The following is a 25,598-nucleotide window of genomic DNA, read 5'->3' as shown; positions in this document are numbered from 1 at the left end:
CCGGAGCGATGGTACGCGCAGCCAACTGTGCTCCGGCTCGCGGCGCGCCGCCCCGCCCCTAGCCATGCTGCCCATTGGGAGCGCGCAGACTGTGTGGGGGCGGGGCCTGGGCGGTGGCGGCGGCGCGCGGGCGCAGCACCCGGAAGTCGGCGGCGGCGGCGGCGGAGGCGGTGAGTACGCGGTGGACTACGGGCGGCGGGTGGCCGGCTGCGTTCCCCGCGGTGCTCGGGGCTCGGAGTCGGGAAGCGGGTCTCGGGAAGTGGGGCGCGGAGTCGGAAGCGGCCGTACAGCCCGCCCTGCCTCAGTTTCCCCTTCTCGAGGCAGTGAATGCAAATCCAGCGGCCGGTCCGGGGAGACCAAGCCAACCCCGGCCGAAGGAGCGTTCCTCCCATTCCTGGAAGGCGTTTCCAGTGTCCTCGCCTGGGTGGGGCGTGGGCCCCGCAGGCAGGGCCGGTGTCCCTCGGTGGGGCATACAGGCCGGCCGGGAGCTGCGCGGTCACCGCGGGGCGAGGGTGGGTGGGCTCCGCGGCTGACGGCCCCAGAGCCCTGAGTCACGCTGCTCCCTCCCTGCGCCCTGCTGCGGGTGACAGCTGATGTCTCTCCGGGGAGGCAGCAAGTGCCAGGTCATCTGTGCGTCTGGACACGGTCTTCCTGGGGTGGCTCAGTACTCAGACCTTCCCCCCAGGGCGTCAGGGGAGGGGACTGGTCAGGGCTGCACGCTGGGCAAGGCCTTGTAGCCTCTGGGCTTTAAGATGCCTTCCCGCCCAGCAGCTACCATGCTCGCCTCTGGGCCACAGATTTGACGTGGGCCTTCTGGCCTTGGACCGGTCCCTGAGGCTCAAGCCCCCGTCTGTCCTCCACTGGGGATGTCACATGGTCAGCCAGGCCTGCCGCTGCCATCCTGCTGCGGACCTGCCCACTGATGTTTTGCTGTTGCTGTTTCCATGCGGCAGCTGTGCAGTAATGGTGCTGTATGGGGCGCCTGCAGCTGGTAGTTCTTGGGAATCGCTTTTTGCTGCTTGTTCCTTAGTCTTCTGGGCACCCTTTCACGGCAAGTGTTTGTTGGCCAGATACCGTTCACAGCAAAGAAAACTCAGGCTGAGGGCCAATGGTGTTCCCAAGGTCAGTAAGAGCCAGGGTTGGCCTCTCCTCCTGAGCCCCTCTCCCAAGAACCTTCCTGTGTCGGGTGACCTTTCGTGTGGGGTGGGGCTGCAGGAGGGTGGCTGTGTTGGCAGGTGGACACAGCAGAGCTTCTGTTCCCCCCTTTCCAGGTTCCCAGGGCTCCCAGTGGGCGGAGCATGTTGCCCTGGTGCTCCCACCCCCTTGGACCCCTGACCATTCACTTCAAAAGCATGTGTCCTGCAGTCCTGTGGCTGTGTGTTACTGGTGTGTCTGCAGAATGTAGGCCCCTCAGACCAGGCCACTAGCTGTCAGCTCTGCCCTGCTGCCCAGCCCCTGAGCCGTATTACTGCCTCACGCTTTCTTTGTGTTTTCATTTCTGGGCTGTCACTTTGATCATGTTTACCCTGGGTGTAGTCACATGTGGTGTTGTGGGGACTTATTCCTGTGCTGGCTGCTGCTCTAGAAGGCGCCTCCCAGTCCCACTCGCCTGTCCGTGGATGCTGCTGCTTCTGAGGATGTCAGTAGCCCAGGGCAGGGAGGTAGGCGGGCTGCTACAAATAGGGCCACACTCGTCACTGACACCCCAGATGTGTGAGGACTGGGTCCATCCTTTGGCAACATGTCAGCCGGTGTTGAGGACAGTTTGTTGGTCTGGACCTCGGGGTTTGGTGATGGGCTCTGAGAGAATGAGGTCACCCCTGGACCACTGAGTTCCCTTTTCAGGGTATTGATGAAGCCTTTTTTTTTTTTCCCTCTCAACTTTTTTTTTTAGGTTGCAGAAATAATGGATACACGCTTAAAAGTAAAGAGGCCAGCCCCCACCTCCTGGTACTCAGGGCGGCTCTGCTGGGTCTTCAGGACCATGCCTACTATAAGTATTTGCTTCCACCCTCTTTCAAGGGGCTGGTGGGAATGCCCCCTTCCTCCCCTATTAACCATGTGAGCTATAGGGGCCGCCATAAGGCCGGGCTGGCCCCCGCCTTGTGGGGAAGCTGTTCCTGCCAGGAGGGGCCGGGGTGCGGAGCATCCAGAGCTCGCCGTGGCTCACTGTATCCCTCATCTGTGTTGCCCTTTTGAACCTTGAAGGGACAGTGATACTTGGTATGAGGCTGAATTAGTGCTCCTAAGACATCTTGAAGATCTCAGGAAAGAGTGTCGCCATAGAAAATGTGTCATGGTGAAATGCTACTTATCAGCCAGATGACAGAGCGTAGATTGTGGAGTTCTAGGTCGTGGGCGGGGAGGAGGGCGTGGTGTTTGGGGGGTGGCGGCGGGCTGCTTGGAATGATTAGGATGGCAGGGCTTTCTCAGCGAAGGCTCCGAACAGCGACAATGTGTTCCCATGTGTTTACCTCCTCTGCTGGCAGCCTGGGGGGATGTCACACGTCATTTGTAAAGAGCAGCTCCTGCTGTCCTGCTCTGCCCTGTGCAGGGTGGGTGGGCTGCCCAGCTCCTCTGCTCAAGGGCAGATGGACAGGCTGGCTAGCCTTGACCGCGTTCCTCCACATGTGTGTGGTGCTGGGCATAAGGAGTGGGGCCGCCAACTCTAGGGCTCCGTCACCCCCTGCCCAGAGCCCTAAGGAACAGCCAGAGGAGACTGATTCCTGGGACCCGGGGCCTCACTGTCCCGCTGGCCCAGGCCCCCTTGTTCCTGCTTGCTCGCACGCGTCCCTGCGTTCCTCGCTGCCTCTGGCCAGCGTGCTCCCCTGTCAGACAGAGGGAAGTGCTCCCCGAGGGCACAGGCCCCCACCCCACCCAGCGGTCACCTGAGTGTGTGGGTCCTTGTGCAGAACTCAGGGCAGCCTGGCCGCTCCATCCTGTTCTGAGGAGCTCTGAGCTGGGACTGGATCCGCCTTGCCCGGTCTCCCGAGAATTGCTCTTCCTGCCTCGCCCCTCAGTGCCCCCCACCCAGAGTAGCAACTCAAAGCCAGCGGGGAAGGAGGGCAGGGTCTGTCCATGTTCTCCTCATGGGCAGCTTTCCAGGTGGATGATCCTGTTTTCCCTACCGGAAGTGTGCAGCGTCCAGCTCCAGGGATGGTGCAGAGTGAGCCCAGCATGCAGCCGCCATCCAGATCAGGGTGTGGACACCGTCACTAGCACCCAGACGTCTCCCTGCAGGTCTCCATTGTTCCCTGGCCAGGTGGCCTGCCCTGCTTCTGTACCCACGCATGAGTCTTGCTTCTTCCTTGCCTCGTACAAGCACCGAGTGGTGTGCTCTGATGGGTGGGGTCCCGCTCTGCCCCATGCTGCTCAGGCAGGTGGACACCGCTATGGACAGACAGCCTGGCTTCCAGCTCCGGGCTGTGGACTTCCTCGTCTGTGTCACTTCATGGACACGGGTGCCCCACAGGGTGCCCCACGGGTGCCCTGATCAGTCGGAGTTTTAGAAGCTTCTGTGAAAAGCCAAGAGGGAGACTCACCTTCCAGATACCACAGCATGTGCTGAAGCTCAGGGGCTGAGGGGCCGAGTGGTGGGGTGTCCAGGGCGTGGCCCAGGTGGTGGCAGACAGCATGCCCGTCTGCCGGAAGCATGGGGGTCCGTGGCTCACACCTCCCACATAGGCAGACCCTGGATACATCCTAGAACGAAGCCCAAACGCAACCACGCACGGAAATCAAGAGAAAGGGGCTCTTGCTTTGGGATGAAGAGGGCAAGAGCCATGCAGTACAAGTGGGGGGACTTGCTGTGGAAGGACAGATGGGTTCCAATGGAGGCAGCACAGGCAGAGGGATGGGCCACCCCACCCCAATGCCACCGCACTGTGGGACAGAGGCCCTGGATCCTGGCACGGTGTGCCAGTGGCTGCTGGGGGATGCCAGCAGACCACCTGAGCATCTCCTGCCACTGCGGTGAGGGTGGGGGGAGCAGTGGCGGGTACCCTCGTGCTGGACGCCCCTGCGCCAGACATTGGAGGGAGTCGGCCAGGCATGCTCATCTAAGAGCGTCACCCCCTGCCCAGTGATTCCGCCTCCTGGGTGTCTGCCTGGGAGACAGGAAGGCACCTGTCGGGAAGGTCCTCAGCCTGTTTGTAGAACGTGCGTGCCGGGCCCTGCTGTGTTGCTCTGCATGAGTGGAAGCTGGATGGCAAGAGTGGATAGAAGGCACACGTGCCCCGGGCAGCAGCAGGCAGGTGGGGGACGCCGCTACCCCGGGCGTGGGCGAACTGCACGGCCAGGTGGCAAGAAGACAGGGTGGCGGGGTCCTTGCATGTGATGGAGCAGACATCTGTGGAGCATGTGGAGCCGTGGGCAGGGGCCTTCCTTCGGGGCCTTGCAGTGAGCACAAAATGACATGCCCCCCAACCCTAGTGGTGACAAAGATGGCTTCTCTCTGCCACCAGGCCCAGGGACCCACTGCCACGCCACGTGGGCACCCCGGGCATTTGTCAGGATGTTCGGCCATCTCACAGCCTGCATGCTCCGGTCCCGGGAGGCCCCCTCAAGACTGCTGCCCATGAGGCTTCCCCTCAGCCCAGGCCACCGTCTGGGGTCTTCCTTCCGTGGGGGCCCGTCTGAGGCCTGGCTGCACCCCTGTATGCAAGGCAGTTGTAAGGCAGCCCCCCAGCGAGATACACATGGGCACAGTGATTCCAGGACTGTGGCCAGGACGGAGCCGGTTGCCCCACTGTGAGCTTTCCTGGGGGCTGCTCGCACCTGGGGAGGGTCAGCAGGGATGCTCAGGGGCACGCTGGCTTCCGAGCATTTCCATGACATGGCTGGAGCAGCTCGTTTGTGTGCCAGGGGGTGCAGATGGGCAGGTCCAATGCCCGGGGCATCCTGAGAGCATGTACAGGGGTCAGGAGACCCCACGTGTGCCCACACTATCACCCCGCGTGCAGCCAGCAGGCACCCCCATCCCCCAGAGCCCCCGTGTGGCCTCTGGCACCACCTGAACTCTTGGTGAGAGAGGAGCCTGCCCAAGATGTGCCCGACCTGGGAAGTGGGTCCCCATCTGTCCCTCCCCTGCCCCGTGGCACTGGGGCCTGGCCTCCTCCAGGTCAGTGTGTCACCTGCCCCATCGGGTGGGGGCCCTGCCCGCCTGGCCTGGGTCCCCCACTGCCATCCTGCTTGCCATGGGGCCAAGCGAGGGGGAGGGAGGGAGCCCCCTCACCTGCAGAGGGCAGGCGTGTGGCATCCGACTGCCATCCGCACACCTGGCAGGGTGTGCGCGTCACCTTAGCGGCCTCCACGCCCGTTGGGCCGGCACTGCTTCCTGTATCGCTTGAAGCCGCAGGCTTTGCCCACCTCCAGGCGGCGTCCTCCCTGTGGTCGCTGAGGCCCGTGGGTGAAACTCCTCATCAGGCCCCAGGACCTTCCTGCCCACCTCTGGCTCTGCCTCTGCCTCTGCCTCTGGCCACCCGGCCCTCATGGCGGCCCCAGCAGCCAAAGAGCTCTGACGGCGTGTGGACACCCCGGGCTCCAGGTGGAGACAGGCGGGGCGGGGATGGCATTAGAAAGCCGGCGCGCTTCTGCCCTGGTCGACCCCCCTTCCTCGGCACCTGCCAGCCCAGGTGCTCTTCAGGGTGACTTCCTCCTGACAGGCTTAGGTGTCACCTGGTGAGGAGGAGCGCTGAGTTTACCTGGAGCAGTGGGACCTGTTGAACTGCTCCCCCCACCTCACCTTCCCACTCCATGGCCTTGGAAGCCTTGGGAGCGGAGGGGAGCGTTTCCCAGGAGGGGAGCGTTTCCCAGCAGCGGAGCGCCCCAGGCAGGATACCCCAGTTAGTGCCCCGCTGCAGTGCAGTGGTGGGACAGCAGTGGTGTGTCCAGGGCTTGCTCTGGGAGCCCCGAAAGTCACAGGGGTGTCAGGGAGGATTCGCCAGGCCCCGAAGAGGGTGTTGGAGTTCGGCCTGGGTGGGGGCAGGATGGGAGAAGGGCCCTGCACCCACAGGACCTGCGAAGGAGGGTGCTGGGGGTGGTGGGAGTGAAGCGGGAAGGGGAGGGGCCAGTTGGCAGCGGGCCTGGCTCGAGTGGGGGGTGAGGGATTGGAGAGAAAGGCAGTTCCTGATGGTCTCCTCCCCAGGGGCTGGCTTTCCTCTGGTCCTTCCCTCCCAATGACCGCGTCTTCGCTCTTCACTGAGGCCGCAGCCCTGGGTTCCGCGCCCACACTTCTTGCAGCAAGCTGCCCGGAGACCTCTCGGCAGCCTTTCTCTGACCACGGAGCCCTTCTTGCCACCACCTTCTGGAGGGCTTGTCTGCCACCCACCTGGGCCAGCTAGGGTGGCAGGGTGCTGCAGCCGAGTTGGGGGGCTCTGCATCTGGCCTGTGAGCAGCGGTGGCCGGCGACCTCACCCAGTGCCAGTCATGCAGCCTGGGCTGGGCGTGGGGGGGATGGCAGGCATGCTGGCCTCCTTTGACGGCCCAGAGTAGTGTGTTCCTGGTGAGGCAGCCCTCTGTCCTGGAGGGGCCGGGGTAGGTGGGATCTCAGCAGGGCTTCTCCCATTGACCTCGGCCAGCCTGGTTGCCACAGATGACACATTGCCTGGAGCATCCTTGTGTCTGGGAGAGACCAGCCCCCTCAGGGTGGGGGACCTGTGTCTTCTGTGCTGGACTCCGGTCACGTGGCAGGTGCTGGGAGCCCCGCCAGCTACACGGGACGGGTGGGATGACCCGGCCCTGTGACGCCCAGGGTGCTTCCCATCACCCTGCACTGCGTTCTGGGTGGTTCTCATTCTCTGTGCCTAATCTGCTCCAACATTGCCTGCCAAGTTTTAAGTCGTACTTCCTGGGGCTTCTATTTCTAAAGGGTCTTTCTGGTGCTGGGTGGACCCCCCGTTTACTCTTTATCATGTCCTTTCCCTGCAGATATTCCTGAGCTCCTTTCTCCTGCACTCAGTGGCTGGTTTTTGGGACGTGTGGGGACTACTGCTGGTTCTTGCTGTGGTGCTTTGTTTTATGTGGTTCTTTCTATTGTACTGCTTTTTGTTCTTGAAATTATTTGTGAGACTTCTCGGAAGTCTGTGATGAAGAGGAAAACTTTGGTTTGCCTGGTGCCCAGGGGCACTGCCAGTGCAAGCACCCATCAGACCAAGTCCCTGGACCCCCGGTGTGGCCTAGCTCTGCACATGGAGCTTCTCATGGACCACCCCCACTTCTGTGCGCCTCCCCTGCGGTCCTGGTGTGGCTGTGGATACAACCCCCCCACCCTAGGTCCCTGTCCTGGGGCGGCTCTGGGCCGTGTCTTCTGTCTCCCTCACCCCTGAGGCCACCAGAGCCCGGTTTGCCCCATGGGCCAGTACCCTGAGGCAGGAGCCGCTGCTGTACTCTGCTCTCTTTCCTCTCTGGGTTCCTGTGTTCTCTGAGATGTTGGCTAAATCCTGCACCACCTTGTCAGCTCTTGGTTGCTTTTAATATTTTTCACCTTCTTTCAAGCGTTTGGAGTTGCTTTTACCAGGGAGGTTGCTCCCAACAGTCTGCCTACTAGTATTGGGATCATCAGGCACTCCTGGGATGATGGCCACCAGTGGACACTACCAGGCCGCCCTGGCGGGAACCCAGCCTGTTCCCATCACCTTGGGGAACCCTTCTGCACAGGGCCCTTCGGCATCAGCACTGCATGTGGCCCAGCGTCCCTGGTGGGGGGGCAGCGGCTGGCAGCCCATCTCACATGGTGCATGTCCCCTAGCGCCCTGGGCTGCTGGAGATGGTGCTTGTCACCGCGGCAGCGCCTCAGCTGCACAGCCACAAAAATTGGTCCTCTGAGGCTGTCACCACATCTGTGCCTGGAGGAACACAGGGCTGAATCCTGGGGGTCCCTCCAGGGCCCGTGGGGGCTGACAGGGAAAATAGTGGGGTGAACCCTGACCCTGCCACCCGCGCCAGCCAGACCAGTGAGCATGAGTGAGAGGAGGGTGGGATGCCCGAAGGCCTTGTGCGCTGGGCAGCTACTGCATGGCTCTGAGCCACGGTTGTGTCTGTGGTGCTGGCCTTGGGCTCCGGCCCCTCCTCGGCTTCTCTTTGCATGGTGGCCAGAGCCACCACGCCCGCCCACCCACCATGCGATGCTGGCATGGCTTTGAAGCCGGGGTCAGTGTGGTGGGAACATCCTCCTGTGAATCCCAAGGTGGGAAGTGTTCCATTTCAGACCCCAAAACCAGAAGCAATTGCCAACAATCCAGGGCCAACGAGGTCACAGGCGTCAGGGGAATGTCTGACCAGTGCCCAGGAGCGTGTTTACAGGGATGGGCGAGTGTCAGGGCAGCCGACACGCGGTCTCCTCGTCCAGCGAGGGTCTGGGTGTTGTGAGCCTGTTCCATTTGGGCAAGGGAGCTTTGCAGGTTTGGGAGGCAATTCTGTCGTCTGCCATTTACTCAACTAATTTTTCCTTCTCCCGCAGACCTCGTTACCCCGTGTGAGCCAAGCCACCCCTTGGGGACCCATGTGCATCATCTTCTTTAAGTTCGATCCTCGCCCCGTTTCCAAAAATGCGTACAGGTAACCCCCTCGTGCTGCGTCTGCTATCCTGCTCGGCCTTGGGAACACGCCATCCTCAGTGCCTGTTTGGGCTCCATGTGCGGGGTCGGGGGCAGAGGCCAGGCCCTGGGACACACTGCCCGGGCCCTGCCCTGCCCTCTCCCACAGTGGCCACTCAGTGTGGGCAGGGACCCTGAGTCGATGTGCAGAGATCCTAAGACTGAGCCGCTGAAGGTGGCCATGTGGGCAGGATGTGGGAATGACGTGGGTACAGCACAGCCCTGCACCTCTGACTGGGGATCAGGTGGCAACAGAACAGTGGCAGGGAGCGAGACCTGGCTTGTGGGGCTGGAGCCTGTGGCCAGTGAGCAGTCTGGGTGGTGAGGGCAGAGTGCAGGGGGTGGGTCAGGGAAGCTGGGGGACCAGCTGGAGGAGGCAGGAGGCTGAGGCCAGGGAGGGGCCACACGGTCTGGTTTCCTCTCCTCCCCATGACCCCTGGCTCTGGACGGCGCCCCTCCATTCCCCGGCACCCTGGTGGGAATCCACCGACATTTATCCACATGGAGAATGAGGCTGGGATGTGACCCTCAATCACAGATGAGCCACTAGTGCGACTGCTTAAGAAGTTTACATCATCTCAAGATCTGGAACATTTCAACTGGCTTCTGGGATTCCGTGCTACCTGATGTGTGGCTGAAGTAACTCATTCCAGGCTGGGGAATGGGGAGAAAGGGGTGCCCAGTGTCCCCTTCCTGCAGAGGAGTGGGCAGCAGGGCCATGCTGGGGGCCGGGAGTTGGCCCTGAACAGCCCCTGACAGAGCATGCCGTGTGAGTCGGGGTACAGCCAGGGGACAGAACCCCGGAGCAGTGATTCGAGCAGGGAATGTCTAACTCGTGGAAATATAAACTGTTGTGAGATCGGGGTGCCCGAGGCAGAGCCTGTCCTTCATCCTTGGGCTGAGACCCAGACCTTGTTGGGGGCACAGCCGTGGCATACCGGGCGGCCGGGAGCTCTCTGGGCACTTGCTGGAAGTCTGCCCGCTCTGCTCACGCTGGCTGCTGTCGGGCGTTTGTTGCTGGGGAAGCCGCACCCAGAGCCTGGGAGAGAAGCCTCTCCCCCTGCAGCGTCCCTCCAGCGCCCTCTGCTGACAGAACTGGACCCGCAGCCACTGCAGAGCCCCCAGGAAGGGCGGGAGTGGGGCTGAGGCAACAGGTGGATGGATCACTGGCGCTGTCGCCTCCTGCGCTGAGAGTGGCACTCCTTCCTCCTGACAAGTGAGGACACGCAGCCTGATGGCCACCGAGTCCATGGCTGCCTTGGTTCTTACGGATTCAGCCAAGCCCTGAGGTCACCCCTGTTCTCCTGGGAGGGAGAAGGACGGAAGGGACGGGGAGGGGAGCCTGCGTCCTGCCACGACCTGCCTCTGACAGCTCCAGGGCTGGGACTCGGTCTCAGCATTGATCTCAAATGTTGTCCTAGCCTGATGGCGCTGGAGGTTGAGAGGGACTTCTGGCTCCGGGGTGGGCAGCTCTCACGTGTGATGTGGGACTAGGATGGGAGGAGTGGGGGTGGGGCTGCTGTGGGAGGGACACTGCAGCAGGGCCGTGAGGAGAGCCTGGTGAGCTGACCCTGGGCCCATCGGAGACCAAGGAGGGGCCCCCAGCTCCTGGAGTGGGGGGGGCAGGCTCAGAGCCAGGAGGCCTGGATGTCCTCACCTGGGCTCCCTCCCACCTAAGCTGTCACTGCCCTGGCTGGCAATGCAGCAGCTTCTATCCCCACCCCAGTGCCCATCACTGAGTTCACTGCCGGCCCCCCACCCAGTGATGTCAGGAGAAGATTTGTACTTTGTGTGTGTTTGTGGTTAAGTATACATGACATAAATTTACCTTTTTTTTTTTTGCCGTACGTGGGCCTCTCACTGCTGTGGCCTCTCCCGTTGCGGAGCACAGGCTCCGGACGTGCAGGCTCAGCGGCCATGGCTCACTGGCCAGGGCCCAGCTGCTCCGCGGCACATGGGATCTTCCTGGACTGGGGCACGAACCCATGTCCCCTGCATCGGCTGGCAGACTCTCAACCACTGCGCCACCAGGGAAGCCCAAATTTACCATTTTAAATCGCAGGGCTCAGCGGCATTAAGCATTCACACTGTCATGTAACCGTCACCAGAACTTCCTCATCTTCCCAAACTGACACTCTGTCCTCAACAAACACTGACTCCCATCCCCCTCCCCAGCCCCTGGCACCCACCCTCCTTCTTTTTGTCTCTATGACCTTGGCTCTTCTAAGTCCCTCATGGAAGTAGCATCATATGTTTTCTTTTTGTGTCTGGCTTTTTTTCACTCAACATAATGTCCTCAAGGTTCATCCACATTGTAACATGTGTCAGGATTTCCTTCCTTTTTAAGGCTGAATAATGTTCCTTTGTGTGGATGGACAACATTTTGCGTCGGCGTCCATCCTGTCAGCGGACACCTGTACTGTTCCCGCTTCTCAGCTGCTGTGGACATTAGTGTACAAGTACCTGTCCCAGCCCTCCTTTCAGTCCTTTTGGGTATATACCCAGAATCAGAAAATCCTGGATCACACGGAACCGCCAAGTTGATTTCCTCGTGTGTCTTCTGATGGCTGTGCCAGAGGCTCCCTGCAGCGTTGGTCCATGTCCTCATGTTGGGTGGTGGAGTGGGTCTTTGTGGCGCTTCGTCGTCATGCATCATTGAGACTAGGTCCTCTCCTCACAGCCGGAAAGGCCCAGACCCAGGGCCGCCGTCCACTTGGACACCGCTGCCCACAAAGCCTGTCCGGGACCTGGGACCCACACAGTCCCCTGCTCCGGCACCTTCGACATCACACCTGTTTTCACCTGTGTTTGTGAGCTAAGGTCACCCGTGTCAGTAATGCTCCAGGGTCAGCTGATTGCAGAGGACTCTTCCATCTGGGTCTGTGGCCATCCCTGCCGTGTGTAAGCACTGATCTACACAGATCACCTCTGCCCTGAAGGACAGAGTGGGACATCCTCACTCTGATGCTGTGGGCGGTGCCGCTCCTGGCTTTGTCCTTTCCAGTCTCACGGGAACCTGTTTTCTGGCCTCCCTAGAATTAGTTCCTGAAAGATGAGGCCAGCCCTGCCAGCCCCACCGTGCCTGTGGGGTTCTTGAAGCCTCTCTCCCCTCCTTGGGCTGCAGCCAATTTAGAGCGTGTGTCCTGTGGGCTATTCAGCCAAGTGCCCTCGTGGGTGTGGGAAGGGAAGGGAGACAGCCCAGTGTGGCCGGGAGTACATGTGAACTGCCTCTGCAGAGCAGCTCCAGGCCTGATGTTGGGCTGGGCCGTGACTGTCATGGACCCCTCATCTGCACCCCACCCCCATGTCACCAGCCCACTGCCCTCCATATTGGGGCGCCCATCCCTCCAGACGTGGCAGCCCTCCCCCATCATATCCCACTGCCATGTCCCCCCAGACACTGCCCAGCATGATCCCCCAGGCACCCTTGGGTTTGACCTGCCTTCCAGGCTGCATACCTGCCCACCCACAGGTGCTGCGCCCTCCTGGGGTCACCCCTGGGGGATCCCGGCCTCTGCACCGCACCCCCCATCACGCCTGAGGTTGCCCAGCACTTGGAACCTCCATATTTTGCCGACACGATGAAAGTTCCAAATCAGGGGACCCCGAGTTCATGGGATGGGGATGTCCTGGGTGGGCCTGACCTCATCGGGGTGGCCTGCAGAGGGACCAGCCCCTCCTCAGGGAGTAAGCTGCTGCCCTTGGAGGGGCCCGTGGCCAGAGCTTGAGGGCAGCCTCCAGGAGGCGAGTGACCTCGGCGCACGGCAGGCGAGACCAGGGCCCCCAGTCACATGGCTTCAAGAAACTGACCCCTGCAACAGCGGAGACGCCGCCGACCAGCACCTGTGTCACCCCGGGGCTGAGCACCTGGCCGAGATGACGGGTGGGCGTTGCTTTAAGCTACCGCATTTGTGTAGATGTTTGGCTGCATAGAAGACCAGCATACTCCCGTCAGTATGGTGCTGTCATGGCTGTCACGTCACCACCCTCTTTGTCAAAATGTCATTTAGACCCACAGGTTGATGCTTTTACTGGCTCCACCTGGAGGGACTGCTGGGTCAGCTGTTGCCCTTTGGGGTGGCTTCCATGGAGGTCGTCACTACTGGACACTTCACTGGACCCTGGCCTGTGCACCCGTCACTGCTGCCAAACTCCCCCCGGCAGTGTGCAGACCCCTGCCCTGACTGTGCCCAGACCCACCCCTCAAATGGTGACAGACCCTTTCCATGACTGTGCCCAGTGGGACTCGGAAGTGAGGAGTGAGGGGCTTCCTCTCGCTTGGAGCCTCCACGTGGTACCATCATGCCCACCAGCAGTTCGGCTAAACAGTGACTCTGATGAAAGCAACCCAGCGCTTCAGGCTCCTAGCGATTAGCAAACATCTCGCTTCTTGTCTACAAATGGGCAGTTGGAGTAAGAGGACAGAGGCACTGCTCTTTCGCTTTGTTCTTTTCCCTAAGTTTTCCTTTCTGGAGTCTTCACAAGAATGGGAACCAGAAGCCACGGCACCGGCCTGGTTCGGGCTCAGCCTCCCGTCCCCTGCGACTGCAGGGGTCAGGCGAGCGGGCAGGTGAGGGGCGCTGGGCACCTGAAGGAGGATGCTTGATCCTGGCACAGGAGCCACTGCACCCTCTGGGGGGCCCAGGCCCCGCAGCCAAGTCTCCCCATGCGGGGAGGGGGGGCATTGCGCTGTCCTTCTCCTGACTGCTGGTTAGCCAGCTTCTGCCAGAATGGGTCCCGGACTGGGTCCCAGGGGGACAGGGCAGACATGGCAAGGGGCCATGGGGTCCAGGTCAGGGCCTGGCAGCTGGAGCTGCAGAGGATCCTTCTGTGAGCGGCTGCAGCTTGTGTCAGGGACAGTGAACCCCCCCGCCCCCTGCACCTGAACCTGGCGCAGCCCTAGAGCCAGCTGTGTGGAGGGACAGCCAGGTCACAGGCTAGACAGGTATCCTGAGGGTGGTGAGGCTCCAGGGTGGTCCCTGGCAGTGCCAGCGCCTGTGGCCGAGGTGACGTGGGAGGCACAAGTGGGGGGTGACACGTGCACACAGGTGAGAGACTTCCAGGGCCCTGGGGTGCCAGCACTGGTTTTGCCTTCAACTTTGTGAGTGTCTTTGTTAATTCACATTTTACCACAAGCCGATATTCATGAAATCAATGAGTCGATGCAAACAGTACTTCTGAAGACTTCTGAGGATCTAACCCCTGACTCAGCGAACTTGGTTTCAGACCCACTGTCGCCCCAGGTGCCGTGCCCACCTGCGGTGCTTGGAGGGTCCTTCGGTGGCCACTCTTAGACCCCGGGGTCTTCGGGACCCTGTGGGGTGACCCTGCCCACTCAGTCGCCGTCTGTGTTCATAGTTATTTTAAATGGCAGAGCTGACCGAAAACTTCGTTTTCTTACCTCAAAACCAGGGCCCTGAAAACATCGATGTCTTTGCTAATTGCCAAAGAAATACTTGTTTGATTCATAATACAAAACACTAGTGAAACACAGAAAAGTCCTCACTCGCTCCCTCCCAAAGACATCCCAAAGCGCGGGATGGAGCAGCCCTTGGAGTCCCTGAGCCCTGGTGGGAGGCTTACAGGGTGTCCCTCAGGGGAGGGACCGAAAGGCAGGAAGACACGCCCGCCCAGCGCCCTGTTCCGGGTGGCGGAGCCAGCAGGGCTGAGCCGGCAGCCACCCATCTCCTCCTCCCAGTGGGGTCCCGTCCTCTCTGGGACTTGCCCAGGTTGCTGCCTACCAAGGTGCTTTGTCTTGGTAACGAGAGGAAACACGTGACTCTTCCACATTCACGCGAGACCCTCAGCCGTGCTCTCTCCTCAGGCTCATCCTGGCCGCCAACAGGGACGAGTTCTACCACCGGCCTTCCAGGGCTGCAGACTTCTGGGGGAACAACAACGAGGTCCTCAGCGGTGAGTGTCCCCGCTGTCCACCCAGCACTGTCCACTCAGCTTCACGTGCCCGGATCCCCGGGGGAAGCAGCTGGAAGGTGGGGGTTGTATTTGGATCCACCATCCGCTGCGGTTGGTCTCGTGTGAGGCATGATTTCAGACCGGTCACCTCGGAGCATCATGGTTATGCGTGCACGCGTGTGTGTGTACATGCATGTGTATGTGCATGTGATTCTGTTAGACACATGCACCCCTTGCCCCAGGGAGAGTGGCCTGAGTTTGGGGAGCAGAGGCCCGGCTGGCAGGGCTGGGGGAGCCGATGGGGAGCCCATGGGGTGGAGTGGAGGTGACCGCACCCTGCCTGCCCTGCCGGTGGCTTCCGCGGGCCCCTTGGAGGGAGCAGCTCCTATTCCTGCAGGCAGGGGCCACTCGGAGGACGTGCAGACAGGTGTCGGCCGGGCCAGGGACCCTCTGCCTGCGGAGCCTGGAAGCTCGTCTGGAGCATCCACGAAGTCCTCCAGTGTGGACTGGGGTCGGGCAGTGGTGCTGCGTGGGAGGAGGATGGGAGTGGGGAGACCAAAATGGGGGTCTGAAAGGAGGTGGGGAGAGCTGTGAGCGGGGCCCTCAGGGTGGGAGTGCAGGAGGGTGGGAGTGCAGGAGGATGAGGCTGGGTCTCGGCCTCACCAGAAGCTGCTCAGGAGACCTTGGATACCTGCTTGCTCGGGAGTGCGGGGTGGGGCTGGCGGGGAGGCCCCCGCTGCCTGAGCTCTGGGCACAGCGGTCATGTGTGTGGGGACTTCAGCCAGGCTGGCCATGGCTCCCCCAGAGGTCCAGTGGCAGGCCTGCTGGGCCACGGGAGGGGGTCCTAGGGGAGCCTGTGGGCATGGCCAGGACCATCCTGGGCTAGGACGGAACAAAGGGATCGTGGGGAGAGGGCAGGCCGTGTGTGTCACTGCTGCAGGGCACGCATGGGAGGCTGAAGTGGGGGCTGCTCAGGACGGGTGAGGTGAAGGGTGAGGAGCTGATCCTTCGGGAGGGAGGCAGGAGGCACTGCTGGGGCACTTTGTCGATGAAGACATGGAGGCTCAGACGAAGGGTGAGCCTGCCTGGGCCCCTTGGCTGTCCTGGCCCCTGGGTTCCATGCTTCCTGCCCTGGTCAGTGCCCATCCCGCTGGGGAGCCCCAGCCACTCAAGTCCTTCACCCTTTGCAGTGGTTTGGAGGCGGCCCCTGGTGCGTTGATACGTGTCCTGCCAAGCGGGAGGGTGGCCCTGCTGCACCGCAGTGCTGGGTGGGCCCGTGGCCACCACGCCTGGCTCAGGCCTGGGAGACCCCAAGGTCCACCCCCTCCCTCTGTCTGGCATCGCCCAGCGTGCACAGAATTGTAGCAGCAGCGTCAGCATTGCTGGGGACTTGTTAGGCGTTCAGGAACCTCTGGGTTCTGTTTCTTCAAGTCCTCCGTCTCCTGCTGTCTCTCCTCAGCCCCCCCAGTCACACGTGTGTCAGTTTATCTGAAGTGATCAGTGCCCTTCGGTTATGCTTGGTTCACTTAAAAGCCCTCTGTTGTCCCTGCTCCTTTTTAGGTGGTTTCTATTGCCATATCCTTTACTCACGTTCACTAACCTTTTCTTCTTTAGTGTCTAACCTGCTTCTAATCCCATTCTGCATATTTTTCATCTCACACACTGTAGTTTTTATCTCCAGAAATTCCACCGTGGTATCTTCCTTGTCTGGACTGTGTTGTTTGGCCAGATGTGGAAGCTTCATTCACTTTCTAGTTGTTGGTTTGTCAGAGGCCTCTGTGCTCTGGATGTGGATCCTTTGCTGGATAATTGTGTCACTGTCTCATTTTCTTCATGATGTCCTTTGGTGAGCAGAATATTTTATTTTAATGAAGTGCTGTTTATCTTCTGTTTTGTGACTTGTTCTTTTTGTGTTTTACCCACAAAGTCTTTGCCTATCGTGAGGTCGTAAAGATATTTTCCTCTGTGTGCTTCTGGAAGCCTCCTGATTTGGGTTTATGCTTAGGTCTGTGATGTATCTCAAATTAAACTTTGCGTGCGGTGCAAAGCAGGGACTGAGCCACGCCTACCTCTCCGGCTGTCCCCACAGCACCAACCAGTGGGCCTCCTCTGGCCTGTGCATGACTACGGCAAACTGGCTGAAAGTCAGTTGATCACATCCGTGTGGGGCCGTTGTGGACTCTTGTGTCCCACTGACATGGCTCGGGTGCTGCAGCCTCTGAGCAAGTCTGGGAACCAGCTGAGGTGAGCCCTGTGGCTTTGCTGCTTGTTGGGACTGCTGTGGACGTCCTGAACTTCAGGGCCAGCTTATGAATTTCTATAAACACCAGCCCACAGGGTCTTCACTGGGATCATGTCACCCTCTTGGTCATTTGGGGAGAACTGTCATCCTTTTTCTGTTTTGTTTTATTATTTTTTTATTGAAGTACAATTGATTTACAAGTTTGTCTTAATTTCTGCTGTTCAGCACAGTGATTCAGTTATACATACATATGTGTATATTCTTTTCCATTATGGTTCATTATAGGATCTTGAATATAGTTCCCTGTGCTGTACGGTAGGACCTTGTTGTTTATCCATCCTATATGTAATAGTTTGTATCTGCTAATCCCAAACTCCCACTCCATCCCTCCCCTCCCCCCCTTGGCATCCACAAGTCTGTTCTCTATGTCTACGAGTCTGTTTCATAGATATGTTCATTTGTGTCATATTTCAGATGACACATACAAGTGATATCATATTATATTTGTCTTTCTCTTTCTGACTTATTTTACTTAGTACAATAATTTCCATCCATGTTGCTGCAAATGACATTATTTTATTGTTTTTTTTATAGCTGAGTAATATTCCATTGTATATATGTACTACATCTTCTTTATCCATTCATCTGTCAGTGGACGTTTAGGTTGTTTCGATGTCGTGGCCATTGTGAATAGTGCTGCTATGAACATTGGGGTGCATATATCTTTTCGAATTAGTTTTCTCTGGGTATACGCCTAGGAGTGTGATTGCAGGATCATATGGTAGCTCTATTTTTAGTTTTTTCAGGAACCTCCATACTGTTCTTCACGGTGGCTTCACCAATTTACATTCCCACCAACAGTGTAGGAGGCTCCCTTTTCTCCATACTCTGGGAGAACTGTCCTCTTAACCATGTGAGCTTCCCGGGCAAGGAACAAGACTCCTCCTTTAACTAGGTCTGCCTGACGTCCATCCCTCAGCACACACATCTTTCCTGTAACATTTTCCTAAGTGTTTTGAAAATCTTTCAGTGCTGTTGTAAATGATTAATTGAATTTTCATTTTCCAGTTCTTGCCAAGTATTCACTTACTCCAGTAGGTTTTTTTTGTAGATCCTTTTGGATCTTCTTCACATACGATCCTATCTTGTACAAATAAGGACAGTTTTGCTTCTTTCAGATCTTTGCAGCTTTTAGTTCTTCTACTATTATAACTTATTACTGTTATAATAATAATATGTTAATGACTTAGCTATTTTCACTCCAGTTGTCAAGTGAAATGCCCCTCTGGCCTGGGAAGACACTCTCCTGGGGCTGTAGTGGCCTTGCTGGCCCTGCGGCGGGGCCCACGGTTATGGAGGGTTGCAGCCTGCGGGGCTCCTAGTGAAGGGCCCGCCGAGGGCTGGGTCCTGCCTAGGGAGGACAGCCAGTGTCCCTATACCTGATCGGGATGCGGGGCTGGGGCCTGGCGCAATTTCTGCGATGGAGCTGGTGCTGTGCCCCCAGCCTGATGCCCACCCAGGCACCAGGATGTGTGGTGCAGGGGCCGGGGGTTCCCAGGGGCATCAGGTGTTGTCCCGGGAGAGGGTCTCTCCCACATACCCATGGTCCCCAGGGGCTGCCTCAGACTGCGGTGTTCCAGCCCCCGTTTCACCACAAGGGCTGCTGGGCTGGTGGTGACACTGTTGTTGCCGCAGGGCTGGACATGGAGGAAGGCAAGGAAGGCGGCACGTGGCTGGGCATCAACACGCGGGGCAAGCTGGCGGCACTTACCAACTACCTGCAGCCACGGCTGGACCGGGACGCCCGGGGCCGAGGTACGGGGCGGGGGGCGGGGCTTCCTGGGCACCTGGAGGGATGGGAGGAGTGACGAAAGGAGGGGCCCTGAAGCCCCCTGGCTGGCAACGCCGGGAGCCACCCTTGGCCTGGCCATATGGCTCCCACTTGTGGCCATGGCATGGCTCCCGACTGCCGTGTTGTCACTGCCCATCTGGTAGACATATACTGTCCCCACTGAAGACGTTTCCCCTCGTGCTGGACTTCCACGTCGGGGCACAACAGGAAAAATTTTCAAAATCAGAGTTCTTGGTGCCGACCTCCTTGGCTGCCGGGTCGCTGAGGTGTGGCCGTCCCGTGGGGGACCGTCAGTCTCCCCAGGAGAGGGGCTCAGTCCTACTGCCCCGGCCATGGGTGTGTGTCCCCTGATGCAGGTGAACTCGTGGCTCAGTTTCTGACCTCAGACATGGATAGCTTGTCCTACCTGAAGAAGGTCTCCGCAGAGGGCCACCTGTACAACGGCTTCAACCTCATAGCGGCCGACCTAAGGTGGGTCTACCGGCTGGGGATGCAGCCCCCAGGCGCCGCACAGGGCCGGGTTGCAGGCTTGGCAGGCAGCGGGAGCCGGGGCATCTGTGGCAGCCTCTCTGGGGACATTACACCTGGTGGGCTCAGGGAGCGTCCCAAGGGCCGAGCCCCTCCCAGATCCACTGTCCTGGGGACTCAGGGATCCAAGCTGGGGCAGTGTGAGGGCCGCCAGCTCCTGCTGTGGGAGCTGGAGTAGGGCCGGGGGTGCACGCGGGCCAGATCGGTCCCTCCGTCTCGTCTCCTCCCCGCTTCTGTGGCTGAGGAGCCCGTTTTTGAGCCATACCTCACTTGCCCTGTGGTCTGGTGGCAGAGGTGCCCCGGTGGAGAAGGCGGTGCAGGCACAGCTGGGTACAGAGACCCCGGGCCCCATGGTGGTCGGGCACTGCCGAGTGCTGGGCAGAGTGGGTGGCAAGGCTCACGTTGGGTTCTGCAAGGGGCTCGGCAGACGGCTCCTGGGGCAATGACGCTGTCCATGCCACCCATGGGCCCTGTCGCCAGAGGATATGGTGGCCGGGAGCTTTCTCCGCCCGGGGTGGGGCAGACCAGCTGGGAGCAGGGCAGGAGCAGGGGCAGAGGGGCCTGTCCTAGAGGCGGGAAGAGCAGGTCCCCCAGGGAGGTGCAGGCCCTCGAGTCTAGGGCGCCTGCGCTGGCTGTGAGATTCAGGAGTCAGGTTGCTGGGACTCTGCAGGAGGCTGGGGCCACGTCGGGAAGTGGCAGTTGGGGTGTGGCCAGGCCCATGTTGGCACACACAGAGATGCTGGGCAGGGTGGGGGGCAGATAGCTCAGCAACAGCGGTGCCTGCACGGATGGTGCCACCCGAATGCTGGGGCCCGGGCTGTGGGGCTTGCCAGGCAGCGAGGGTTGGGGACGCCCTGTGGCTCCTGTCTGACCCTGTCTCCCCTCTGGTCCACAGCACAGAGAAGGGAGATGTCATTTGCTACTATGGAAACCGGGGGGAGCGTGAGCCTGTTGCCCTGGCACCAGGTGAGGCTGCTCTGGCGGGTGGCACAGGGTGGGGCTGCTCCTGTGGGGACCCCAGTACTTTCAGGGACCGGGTCCCTGCTGATTTCCCTCCTGGTGCTGTTTTTCGGCCGTTCGTGTACCTTGTGCCCAGTAGTGGCCATGGCCTCACCCGGTCCACATGAGGCTGCACACAGGTTAGGTTGCCTTCCCCCTGTACTGAGTCCCTGGCTGTCTGGAGAGAATTGGAAGCTAAAAGGCACAAAAGGACGCAGAGACCTTCCCCCGCAATTCTGTGGCCTTTGTGGAAGCATCTGGAAACCACCCCATAATGCCCTCAACTGTGACTAGAGATGCTTCTTTTCTGCTAAATTGCTGCTTAGAAGGAATTCTTTTGAACTCCATCCTATTTCATCCCTGAGCCAGCCGCGCCTGATCCATGTCCCTTAAAAAAATAAACAACAGCTCCATTGAGACATAACCGCGTGTCATACAGTTCACTCATTAGAGTGTGCCTTCAGGTGTTTTACTCTATCTACAAAATGGTGCAACCATCACCAAAATCTAACTCCAGAACATTTTCATCACCTCACCAAGAAACCACACCCACTGGCACTGTCCCTGGCCCCTAGAAACCACTAGTCTCCTTTCTGTCTCTGTGGATTTGCCTATCCTGCACATTTTACATAAACAGATGCAGACAATATGTGGCCTTTTGTGTCTGGTTTCTTTCCCTTTCTGTAATGTTTTCAAGGTTCATCCATGCTGTAGCGTGAGTGAGGGCTCCATTCCTTTTTATGGCTGAATAATATTCCATCGTGTGGATTTTCTGCCTTTTGTTTATCCATCATCCACTGAAGGACACTTGGTTGTATCCACCTTTTGGCTATTGTGGAAAATGCTGCTGTGAACGTTTATTATGTTTTTGTGGGGAAACGTTTTCATTTCTCTTGTGTGTGGACCTAGGAGTGGAGTTGCTGGATCATAAGGTAACCATTTAACCTTTTGAGGAATTGCCAGACTGTTTTCCAAAGCAGCTGTACCATTTTATTTTCCCAGCAGCAACTTATGAGGTTCCAGTCTCTCCCCATCCTCGCCAAGACTTGTCACTGTCTGACTTTTTGATCGCAGCTGTTCTGGGCTATGGTGCGGTCTCACTGTGGCCTTGATTTGCATTTCCCTGATGGTTAATGACGTTGAGCAGCTTTTCATGTGCTTGTTGGTCATTTGTGTATCTTGTTTGGAGAAATGTCTATTCAAGTCCTATGCTTGTTTTTAAATTGGGTTGTCTTTTTGTTATTGAATTGTAAGAATTGTTTTATATATTCTAAATACAAGTCTCTCATCAGTTACATGATTTGCAAATATTTTCTCCCATCCTGTGGGTTTTTCCCCTTTCTCGTTGGTCTCTTTTGAAGTACATCATTTTAAATTTTGATGAAGTCCAGTTTTATGGGGGTTTTTTGTTGTTGCTCATGCTTTTGGTGTCACATCTAGGAAGTCATTTCCTAATCTGAGGTTGTGTAGCTTTTCCCCTATTTGGTTTTAGCTCTCATGTTCGGGTCTTTGAGACGTTTTCAATGGACTCTTGTGTGTGGTGCGCAGTGGGGGTCCTGCTCTGTTCTTTGCATGTGGCTGCCAGGTGCCTGATGGATACAGTGTGGTGATGCCGTGGCTGGCGGTGTGACTGTGGGCCCCACAGTGCCAAGTGGCAGTAGTCGTGTCAGAGTTGGCCCGGAGTCCGGTAGCAGCAGAGGGTAGTGGCTCTCTGTCCTTGGTGCATCTTTTCAGGCCACATGGCTCTGGGTTGGCTGCCCCTGCTGCCTCTTTTGAGAAGAGGCTCTGGGGGCCTTTCCACCTTGAGACTGGGACTCTTCTTGAGAACTTGTCCTGAGAAACTTGCTCTAAGCCCCTACAGCGCCCCCAGCCAGGGACCTGGCCTACGCCTCGGGCCGGCCAAGGTCAGCGGGCTCCCTGACCCCGGCTGACCCCGGTGGGCCGCCTCCTGGCCTCAGGCTGTGGTGCTCCCAGCCTTGACCTTCTCAGGTGGACCCCCACGTCGGGCTCTGCCACTTATGGACGGACCTTCCTCTGCTGTTGATTCCGATCACCCACCCCCAAGGCCTGGCAAGTTCCTGGACGCATGTAGAGAAGGGGCGGGTGGGTGGAGTTCCAGCCAGAGTCCCCCCCACCTCCCACGCTGGCCGAGCCAACCCCTCCTGCAGGGACCTACGGGCTAAGCAACGCGCTGCTGGAGACGCCCTGGAGGAAGCTGTGCTTCGGAAAGCGGCTCTTCCTGGAGGCCGTGGAGCGGGGCCAGGCGCTCCCCAAGGACGCCCTGGCCGCCCAGCTTCTGGACGTGCTCAACAATGAAGAGGCGTGAGTGCTGTGCCACACACACACACACACACACACACACACACACACACGCCCCCGCCCCCCGCCAGCTCTGAGAGGTGGCTACTGTCCTTCCACAGGGCCTGCACGGCTCTGACCGGACAGAGCCCATGAGCTCGTGTCCCTGGGCCTTGGGAAGCTCCTGGTGGCCCCAGCACAGGGACTGGCCCCCACAATGGAGCCCTGAGTTAAAGGCTAGATGGAGGTTCGAGGCCTTGACCTGGAAAGTGCCCGGAACAACCCTTGTGGTTCCCCCAGCCCCTCTCTGAGGCTGGTGGGCTCCTCAGGCGCTGCAGGGCTGTGGCTGAGCGTTGGCGGGGATAGGTTTGGGGCGGCCGGTGGTGACCCCTCCTCTGTCCTTCAGGCAGCTGCCAGACCCAGCCATTGAGGCCCAGGGCAGGGAGTACGTGCAGCCCATACTTAGCAAGTACGCAGCTGTGTGTGTGCGCTGCCCGGACTACGGCACCAGGTACGACGGATGGGCCGCTGGTGCGCCCTCCTGTCCCTGGAGGAGCCCATCTTGCCCAGCTCCTCCCCACCTCCACCCTGTCTAGAAGCCATTGCAGGTGTCTGGGCACCACCCCAGTGGTGGTGCTGGGAGCCCTGGGGGTTCTGAGCAGGGAGGTGCCTGGTCAGCCCAGGGCCTACCCTGCTGAGAGTGGTGGGCGATCAGGGCTCATGCTGCAGAGGGTGGGCAGGGTGGCCTGGGGGTGTTTCAGAGGGGAGGTGATAGGACTTGTGGGCAGGGGCCTGCAGGACCTGCGGCTCAAGACCCTGATGCCTCACAGGGGACCCTCTGCTCGCCGAGACAGAGGCTGCTGCTCTTTGTGACCCATCTCGAGCCAGGCCAGTGCCCAGCAAGGCCCCTCGCACCTCTGGTCTGATCCATTTGGGGCTCTGACTGGCGTGCAGGGGTCCAGGGGCAGCGGGCTGAACGCAGGCCCCATGCTCTCTTTCAGAACCAACACGGTCATCCTTGTGGATGCAGATGGGCACGTGACCTTCACAGAGCGAAGCATGCTGGGCACGGACCCCTCTTGCTGGGAGACCAGCACCCACGAGTTCAGGCTGCAGAGCTAACCCCCACCCGGGTGTGGCCGGGGCTCCCGGGAGGCCCTGTCACAGGTACTGCCTGTGACTCGGCCAGCGTCCCCCAGGGCCAGAGCCCTCTGATGTGTGTGAACTGTTTGCATCCCCATGTCAAGCTCGGGGTCCAGCCTTATGACAGAGGCCCATGGCCAGGTGTACGGCAGGCCCAGGTGTGCTGTGCCTCCCCCGGCCCATGCACAGAAACTCACACAAGGCACACGTGACGCCCATCATGCATGCGCGCACACGTTACAGGCAGTAGACGTGTACACACGTGCTCAGACACACACACGCTCCAGGCATGCACCCCCCATGCGAGCCAGACACGCAGAGCTGTGCCTCTCAACACCCACACGTGCTTCTGGCCAGTGAGTCTTGCTGTGATCCCGACAACAAGAGTGGATGTCTGTTTCAAAGCGGCCCCTCCTCTCCTGGGCGTAGCCAGTTCCTGACCACCAGCCCTGCTCTTGGAGAGGACACAGGCCACATTTGAATGAGGAAAACCTCCTCCATAGCAGAGGCACAGGCCGCTGGTGGGTCCGGTGGTTCTGTGGGTGCCGAGGGGTCCTGTGCATGGAGCTATCTTGTGAGGGAGCATCCATATGCAATGGGCCGCCTCAGCAGGCTCTCAAGCCTCCACCTGTGCAGGGGGATCATGGGTTCCGGGCAGGCCCATCTCAGGGAGGGGACACAGTTGCCCCTGCCATTTCCCTTCTCCTAGGGAGTTAAACTTCATAATAAGACTCTGTACTTAAATGTGAGACGCTGATAATAAAACTCTGAGGCCGTGGTGAGCCAGTGCATTCCAGGCCCTTGACTCTGTGACAGGATGACCAGAGCTGCTGTCCGGGAGCCCCCAGGAGCTCCTGGGGCCCAGACCCCGGTGCAGGGCTCTTCCACATTTCCCTTTTGCTCATGGCCTCCTGAGCACTGTGACGGAAGCCAGGAGTTCATCCGGGTGCAGGTGGGAGCCCCGGGGAGCCGTGCACACGGGCTGGACCGTGGAGGCCAGGGGATGGCAGGAAGGGCTGGGCTTCGGGTAACAGAGCAGGTGGAGTCTGTCCTACCCCAGGGCCCTTGTTTTGGGCAAGCACCTGGAGCTCCTATCCCCAGCTGGGGCCGGGCATTCGGGGGTCCTGTGTCCAGTGCTGACACTCAGGCTTCCCTCCGCCTCGGCGGTCGACCCAACTTGGCCTTCTCAGTGCAGTGACTGCTCGGGTGGGCTGTAGACCTTGATTGGGCCCAACCTGCCTCTCCATCCCTTCTCCCTTCCTGCTCACCACCCCACAGCCAGGCATGAAGGGGCTCCCAGTATGATGCAGCCTGTGCCCCCCACCCACGTGTCCAGCTGAGCCATGGCTAGCCAGGCTCCCAGCTCCGGCACTGCCAACACCCTCTGTCTGCTTTAGCAGGCCACCCCGCACCATGGAATGGACCAGGTCCCCACACCAGCGCCTGCCCTGGCCAGGCAGGTCTGCCCTCGTGGGGCGCCGCTGGACTGGGTACAAAGCCATCTGAAGAGCCTTTCAGATGTTTGCCGCTGCCCCAGGGACGGGCCTGCACAGGAAAAGCTTCCCCACACTTGTCATGGTCCCCTCTGCCCCTGCCTGCCCTGGGCTCCCTGGCAGCTTGGAGCCCCTGAGGAAAGGGCAGCCCAAGACTTGTTTCTATTGTTATGGGCTGAGTTGTGTGCCCTCTAAAAGATATGTTGGACCCCAGCAACCAATACCTCAGAATGTGATCTTGTTAGGGTCTTTCCACAGGTAATCAATCAAATGGGATCGTTAGGGTGGCCCTAATCCAATATGAGTGGTGTCCTTATAGAAAGGGGGAAACGTGGACACAGGGACAGACAGGCACCCAGGCAGACGTCTGTGAAGACTGGAGCTGGGCTGCCTCACGCCAAGGAACCCCAGAAGCTGGGAGAGAGGCCGGGACACGTCCTCCCCTGGAGCCCTCAGAGGGAGCAGGGCCCTGTGACACCCTGCTCTCAGACGTCCAGCCTCCAGAACTGTGAGAATAAATTTCTGTTGTTTAAGCC

General features: G+C 59.4%; 1 protein-coding gene across 3 annotated transcripts; it reads left to right on the top strand.

Moving 5' to 3' along the window:
* The first annotated feature begins 101 nt into the window (after window positions 1-101).
* On the top strand, window positions 102-25,598 carry TANGO2 (transport and golgi organization 2 homolog). 3 transcript variants are annotated; one of them, XM_030836467.2, is made up of 9 exons: window positions 102-170; window positions 8,459-8,556; window positions 14,419-14,507; window positions 18,445-18,564; window positions 18,958-19,072; window positions 20,025-20,095; window positions 22,297-22,450; window positions 22,833-22,937; window positions 23,428-25,598. In XM_030836467.2, exons 2-9 carry the CDS (start codon window positions 8,501-8,503, stop codon window positions 23,546-23,548), a joined length of 831 nt encoding a protein of 276 aa, XP_030692327.1. In that variant the 5' UTR covers window positions 102-170; window positions 8,459-8,500; the 3' UTR covers window positions 23,549-25,598. The 3 variants fall into 3 exon arrangements, with proteins under 3 accessions (XP_030692327.1, XP_069903095.1, XP_030692322.1); XM_070046994.1 differs by lacking the exon at window positions 102-170 and adding an exon at window positions 3,220-3,240; XM_030836462.3 differs by lacking the exons at window positions 102-170; window positions 8,459-8,556 and adding an exon at window positions 10,149-13,164.

The sequence above is a fragment of the Globicephala melas genome, chromosome 13, assembly GCF_963455315.2.
Source record: "Globicephala melas chromosome 13, mGloMel1.2, whole genome shotgun sequence".
In the NCBI taxonomy this organism is placed as follows: Eukaryota; Metazoa; Chordata; class Mammalia; order Artiodactyla; family Delphinidae; genus Globicephala; species Globicephala melas.
The sequence above is the reverse complement of the archived record's forward strand: the minus strand, read 5'-3'. Positions and strand labels throughout refer to the sequence as shown.

Coding starts and splice junctions, on each gene's coding strand:
- TANGO2 (XM_030836462.3), top strand. CDS start 12,932: ATGAAAGCAACCCAGCGCTTCAGGCTCCTAGCGATTAGCAAACATCTC. Junction 22,451..22,832: donor GTGCTCAACAATGAAGAGGC/GTGAGTGCTGTG, acceptor TCTGTCCTTCAG/GCAGCTGCCAGACCCAGCCA. Junction 22,938..23,427: donor TGCCCGGACTACGGCACCAG/GTACGACGGATG, acceptor GCTCTCTTTCAG/AACCAACACGGTCATCCTTG.